We start from the raw sequence: 7,467 nt of genomic DNA, 5'->3' as shown, positions 1-7,467 counted from the left end.
TTCTACTTTAACATTTATTTATACATCCCCGACTGAAAGAATATTTGCTGGTAATAACCTTAATTCAGTTTCCCCCCTGTTTATGAATTTCCCAGACATATCTCTTCTGCTGGTTCCTCTTGGTTTCTATTTCTGCTATTAATTTGTAGATTACAGATATCCCATCTGACTGGCAGCAGACCTCGGTGGAACAGGAGTGAGGCGAGTGAGGACACAATGACAATGGTCAAAAAGGTAACCACAACTGACAAAGTTTTGAATGGGAAGGACTGGACATAGCTGTTATGCTTTATCGAACATCCTGGATAGCAAATAAAAGGAGGGATGTGCAAAGCAGAATCTCCCCCTCCTAATCTCATTGTCAATTGCATGATGAGTCCAGCTATGGCCCCATATCCATTTGACACTGGAATAAACAGTACACACACCAGCTGGGCAAAAACTAGTGAAAACAACAGATCCAGACTTAGAAACCAGAGCTCATATATTGAAGAGGATGCCATTGCCAGGGACATGGCAATGATACCGAAGACAAGAATAGCAGCTCTAATGGCCCACAGGACCTCTTGATCTGATGCCTAGGGAAAACAAAAATAGTAGATTTTAGTACTTCTTTTTAGAACATTAGAACAATCTAGAAGAGAACAGGCCATTCAGCCCAACAAAGATCTCCAGTCCTATCCACTTAATTCTTTTAGAAAAACATCTAAGTCTAATTTTAAAAGTCCCTAAAGTCATACTGTCTACCACAGTGCTTGGTATGATTGCACCCTCGATCAAGTAGGGAAATGCAGCTGAACCAGCAAAATGATGACTCACGTATAATAATTCATATCATCACACTTTTATTATAATGTGCTTTGATTTTGCAAATGTATTACTGTCCAAAAGTGATGCATATGATGCATAGACTATTTTAGTTCCCTTGTTCTGAGGAACTTTGTTTGTTTTTCCATTTAGTTTATATGGCCTACCTGTCACTTGGCAAGTTCTTCAGATCTTGACTTGATGTTATTTTGGAGAATTTAGTGAATAGCATTGCAAGCTATGTTGGGATGAATAGCTTGTTCTTTTCAAAATTGTTATAATGTCCTAATGATTGAATTTTTGTTTTAAATTAAAAACATATTGAGATGATGAAATGTGGGAACAGAGGGGAGTGGTGAAAATTCAGAGGTATCCATTGCTCTCTTGTTTGAGGGAATGGGATTACAGAAATAATCCAGCAGAGAAGTTTCTATGTTCAAGGGGCACCTGAGAGTGAGGGAAAGAATTCTTTATTCTAGCAATATGGCAATATATAATATTACTTTGATATTCATGCATGCACACACATATAAAGAACAGATCAAATAATATTACAGCTATACTGTGCAAGAGTTGGGGTAGAAGAGAGTATGTGAGTAGAAGCAGGGTAAAGAATAATATAGGATATGCGGATGATGTAAGGAGAATGATTTTATACAAGAAGGAGCAAAAACAGTAAAATAGTAGCCATTCCCTTGGTGTCAGAATGATTGTCCAAATGTGGTATGGCACACTATAGTCTTTTGTGAACTCGGTTAGAAAAATAAACTTAATAGTAAATGCTATATACAATGTTCTAAGAGGGGATCATGACCACAGGATTGATGGCAATGGCGTTTACTCAGCAAATGTTCTACCAACAGTTCCGGAGTGTTATACTTGTAAACTGCCATAACACCAAGGTGATGTCAATCTAGTAAAGGCTTTCCAGACTGTGTACTTTGGAACCGTAGAAGTTCATATCAGCATGCACAGGCTCATATAGCTGTTTCGGGTTTTGATTGAGGCAGTATAGTCAAAAGGCTTAAATTTCAAGAACTCGGAGGGCAAAGCATGGAATAGAAGTAATACAAAATCTTTTCATTTTAGAGCTTCATACTTTACTGCATTCAGCTTACCAAGTACACTTCTTTAAAAAAAAATTCTGTTTCATTTTGGTTGACATCAAAACTGCAATTGTAATATTATACTTGACTGGCTGAAATATCGGTCATGAATCAGTATTTTCAGGATGGTTCCAAATACAATATTCCATTACAAAGTAATGGAGTGCAGGAGAAAAGTAGAGTTTCCATTTATTCATCCATATTGCAAGACAGGTGTGGAATTAAAATGTGTATGTGGGTGCAGCTGACGTAAGGTGGCTGCATGAAATAGTATGGGCATGGGGATGGGAGAGAAAGAAATGGGCTATGGTTTTATTTTTAAGCTATTGTTAAAGTCCATATGCAAGGTTTACCTTCTCGTCAGTAGATGGCTTTTCTACATTGTTAAAGACTAATTGACAAGTTAGATACCACTAGTTTCAACATTTCCTGTTAAAGGCGCTCTCTAATGGCAGGAATCTTCTTCAGGAACCAGGGACTTTTAAGGAACTATTCAACTTTTATAGCATGCCTAACGCAATAACTCTGGTCATTTGTAGTTTCTCGTAGATAGTTCCTTGTACTTTTTTAGCTCTTACTCGAGGGTATGTACTTTTCATTCATCCATGAATCTCTCAAGGGTAGAGCCTGGGCAATGAATTGTGCTGAGTGGATGACAGCAAGCACTGGCACCATGTAACAAATCTATTAGTGGACTTTGTAGAATAATCAATGAAGACAGAGCCCCACGCTTTGCACTACATCACTCTTCATAGCCAATTCCCTGGTGAGCTGGGTAATACACCACACTGAAGCAACAATCTACCTTGTAAGTCATGATTACTTTGAAGTAATAAGGTGGGAAGACCCCAGTATACTCCCAATTGCACTGAACTTTGCACCACATTAGTCTTCACAACCACCTCTCTGGTGCACGGGGCCCTATACACTGCATTGAAGTAATAAGTCTGTGGGTAGGATGGCGGGGAGCAGTCCCCAATTATCTCCAAATGGGCCTCAGATCTTCACTTCACACTGCATCACTTTTCTTGGCATTTCACATATTTTGCAATAGACGTTCCTGTTCTGTGTTGGGAATGCAACACATGAAAGAGGCTCAGGGCCTGATTCGTACAGAATCTCATTGATTCCTGAGGCAATAAAAATATCTAAAATAAAGGCAAGTACCTGTTTCCCAATAATACATACTGTTAGCCCAGTGAGGCACTGCCCCTCTTCAGAAGCAGATATTCAGCCTATTGCTGATATCTTATGCTTCTCCATATGTGCTGGTGCTTGATTCGTTTAGCCGATCCTTTCAGGTTTATTTCATGACACAGGAACTAAATGCTGTTCATCCAAATTGGACCAATACTGCAGCCAGCCAATAAACATTAGATAAGTTTATACTTCCAATTATATGACCCAATTTGTAATTTTCCTGACAATTTCAATACCGTTTAATTTTTTAAAACCCTGAACACAAACATGAAGTCAAAATTGGCTATGGACATTTGTGTATATATGTTGACAACAGAGCCATTTATTATCCAACAATACTGCAACATGCAAACGAAATAAATAAAACGATGAATTGCTCTTTTTGTGTATTATTACAACAAGTCATTTTAAATGCATCTTTAAATCCAGATTGGGACATGCTAGTTATTAGTTAACTATAAAAAAGGAAGTATTTTTTATTTGTGTATTAACCTTCTACAATCACAAAACTGTACATGAAAACAACTGGGTAGATCTCTCACCTTTTTCCTGATTATATTTTTGTATATGTTGCTTGCAAACATGGAACTAGAAGACAGAAGAGCAGAGTCCACTGAGGACATCACAGCAGCAGCCACAGCTCCAATCCCAATGATGGACACATAGGTAGGGCAGAGGTGTTCCAGCATCAAGGGCAATATGTTTTTGCCTTCCCCCTTATGAAATGGAGTAGGTAGACCATGACTGGTTTGGTTCCAATCTGAAAATAAAATGACATGAAGTGTTTGCTGCTGCAATGATTGCTTGGAACATTCTAAAAAATTAATAAGGAGTTCATAAAAGATGACACCTAGAAGCAGCAATAAACAGTTTCTAATGTATCCACAATTCATAAGATGCTCATATTTTTAATATGAGACACTTTAGTGTAACAGAATTCTTGAAAAAACTGCCAGAATACTACATAAGATGTCATTCTGCCAAAAATAACAGATGCATGCTTAAATGAAAAGAATATAGCAGTGCTGAATCGCAATGGCTCCCACGAGGCCTTGACTAGATGTATGAACACATGAAGACTTAAAAGAGAGCAAAACCATCTGAGACTGTATTTTCATTAAATAGCCAGATAAATATATTTAGGACACAAAGAAATCCACTATGGTTTAATGCATGCCATGCAATTCTCAAGTAGTACTGAGGTTCAGTCGCTAAATTCACAATTAGGAAATCTGAAGTACAATGTAAACTTGATAGAATTTAGTTTACAAACCTCCATACTGATTAGCATTATTTCATATTACTTTTCTTCATTTAGCAGATAGAGAAGATAAGGTTCCATATTTTAAAGTCAGCTCAAATGTTTAATAATGAAGGGTCCAACTCTGTATTCCTTGTGCACAAAGACTAAATAATTTCAACTTAATAACATTACCTTCTAAAATAAGCTGAGCACTTGCACCTTAAACCTGACAAGTTAGTGAAAAACTCACCCTTTTTAATTGTGGCACCCATTCTTAACATTACTTTTAGAAGTTGTATTGACAGGAACAGTTCCTGATGCACTAAACCTGAAAACTCTCAGACGATTATTAAAGAAATCAGATCTCTCTCACTTGGACAGTGGCAGTGGTGCTGTAAGAATTATGTTTTTGGACTACTCTAGCGCCTTCAACACCATCCAACCTCTGCTCCTTAGTGACAAGCTGACTGAGATGGGAGTAGACTCACATCTGGTGGCATGGATCGTGGACTATCTTACAGACAGACCTCAATATGTGCGTCTTGGGAACTGCAGGTCTGACATTGTGGCCAGCATCACAGGAGCGCCGCAGGGGACTGTACTTTCTCCGGTCCTGTTCAGCCTATATACATCAGACTTCCAATACAACTAGGAGTCCTGCCACGTGCAAAAGTTCGCTGATGACACTGCTATTGTGGGCTGCATCAGGAGTGGGCAGGAGGAGGAGTACAGAAAGTTAATCAAAGACTTTGTTAAATAGTGCGACTCAAACCACTTACAATTGAACACCAGCAAGACCAAGGAACTGGTAGTGGATTTTAGGATGCCCAGGCCCATCATGGACCCTGTGATCATCAGGAGACGACTGTGTGCAGAGAGTACAGACCTATAAATACTTGGGAGTGCAGCTGCATGACAAATTGGACTGGACTGCCAATACTGATGCTCTGTGTAAGAAAGGTCAGAGCCGACTATACTTTCTTAGAAGGTTGGCGTTCTTCAACATCTGCAAGAAGATGCTGCAGATGTTCTACCAGACGGTTATGGCCTCTTCTACGCGGTGGTGTGCTGAGGAGGCAGCACTATTTATGGAGAAACTTGTTAAGAAGGCAGGCTCTATTGTAGGAGTAAAGTTAGACAGTTTAACATCTGTGGCAGAGCGACGGGCACCAAGCAAACTCCTGTCAATCATGGAGAATCCACTGCATCCACTGAACAGTGTCATCTCCAGGAAGAGGAGCAGCTTCAGTGACAGACTTTTGTCACTGTCCTGCTCCACTGACAGACTGAGAAGATCGTTCCTCCCCCACACTATGCGACTCTTCAATTCCACCCGGAGGAGTAAATTCTAACATTAGTCAAAGTTATTGTCTGCTTTTACATGCATTTTTATTACTATTTAATTTAATATTGTTTTTTGTATTAGTATACTGCTGCTGGATTATGTGAATTTCCCCTTGGGATTAATAAAGTATCTATCTATCTTTCTATACCCAAATATACCTAACTATAAGACGATCAGGATCTGGATGTAACTAATGTTAGTTTAGTTTGGATTTCTTTGATTTCTTATATAGAAATTGATTTTCATAATGTTTATGTACATTTTATTGTCAGGTAACATTTGTTGGTAATGTCACCATCTTCTCCATTTAGTATTGGCATTGCCATGATGCTGTATGTGTATATGTGATGCAGTGTGCAATTTAAGGGCTGCCATCTTATTTTAGGGTGACTTGGAGGATCATCTGAACAATATTAAATTAAAAACAAAGCCAAAACTTTTGAGTTTAAGAGAACTTTAGATTTTCCTCACCTGCCCATTAAAGCTCTTTGATTTTGTTGTTTTAATAAAGATGGCTTCTATTACAGTTCTGAATGTATTACATTTTAAGACAACTCAGCTGTATCATCAGTCATTTCTTTCCTTCATTTGATTCTTATGTGTTTTCAATTGAATATTTTAGGTTGTGACTTGCAGATTACATTTGCTAATTCTCCCCATTATCTGAGTACAATATATTCATATTACTTATCTAGAAGATGTGTTGCTTTGTGTTCAGTTTGCTTTGTAAAAGATTGTTTCGTGCAAGGATGGATGGATGGATGGATGGACTGGCTTTGTACAAAATGATGTTGTCAGACTCATCATAGTGTGTTTTCGTTTGTAAAATGAAACAAACTGCACATTCTAAAACATGCAAATAGATTTTAGTTTTAGTCCAAGTCTTATTTTGAGATTTTTTAAAGATTTTCAAAAAAAAAATGAAACACATCATGCACAGTTGCTTTCGAAACTGTGTATGAAGCCATTTTCACCTGTTGATGCTGCCATTGCCCCAATCAGCATGGGTGGGATTCCCAAGGACAAGCAAAATATCCCGGAGACGAGGCACATTATCTTGGCGTGTTTCACACTCGATGATGCCAGCACTCGCTGGTAGAATGGTTGACAGCAAAGTCCACCAAGACACTGAAAAACATTTCAAGTAATAGTTTTGGTTGGAATGAGTAAGTTTTCAAATGTATTTAACTATATTCCTATTTATGTAACTAGTTGTAATAGTGGAGGATGTGCCTTTGTGTACTGTGCAACAAGGTAACAGTTTCAGGTTTTGGTCTTTTTCCAGGTTCTGGTAAACCCATTTACTGTATTAACATTATACTATAAAGAACATTTTCCTAATTTGTCTCAGGACTAAGATGATAAATTATTTGACTTTGCCCATTTCTTTCAATACCTGCTAAAAACAGGAACATGGAAATTCACAGTGTTGTGTCTCCCGTCAGTGAAGTGATGAAATTCTGTCATCATAATCATAATTCTCCACCATTTCTTTCAGGTCTCTAGCTCTAGCCCTAGTGATTCTTTCAATGAGCTCAGCTGACAAGCCTGGTAAGTCTCAATTTTGTAACTGCTAAACTTCAGTCTCATTAAAATCCAAATCTTTTCAATATTAATTTTATACATGCTGAATTTATTCATTTTAGCTTGAGAAAATTAATTTAAATTAACTTAAATCACGAATATTGATGCTTTATTTGCAGTGTTAGGACAGCCTGTAGTCTTTATATCCCTCCTGCTCTGGCCTGCTGCTATGCAACATTTAA

The 7,467-nt window shown here is 37.9% G+C and overlaps 1 protein-coding gene across 2 annotated transcripts in view; it reads right to left on the bottom strand.

Annotated features, from left to right (window-relative positions):
• The window catches only part of LOC120523130 (high-affinity choline transporter 1-like), a 40,764-nt gene continuing 33,297 nt past the window's right edge, over positions 1–7,467 (bottom strand). For both annotated transcript variants that reach the window (XM_039744127.1, XM_039744128.1), the window contains exons 7-9: positions 6,676–6,829; positions 3,656–3,873; positions 1–578 (exon numbers count right to left, since the gene is read on the bottom strand). In XM_039744127.1, coding sequence (XP_039600061.1) covers positions 81–578; positions 3,656–3,873; positions 6,676–6,829 — 870 coding nt within the window. In that variant the 3' untranslated portion in view covers positions 1–80. The remainder of the gene's footprint in view (positions 579–3,655; positions 3,874–6,675; positions 6,830–7,467) is intronic.

This window comes from Polypterus senegalus, chromosome 2 (assembly GCF_016835505.1).
Source record: "Polypterus senegalus isolate Bchr_013 chromosome 2, ASM1683550v1, whole genome shotgun sequence".
NCBI classification, from domain to species: Eukaryota; Metazoa; Chordata; class Cladistia; order Polypteriformes; family Polypteridae; genus Polypterus; species Polypterus senegalus.
The sequence above is the reverse complement of the archived record's forward strand: the minus strand, read 5'-3'. Positions and strand labels throughout refer to the sequence as shown.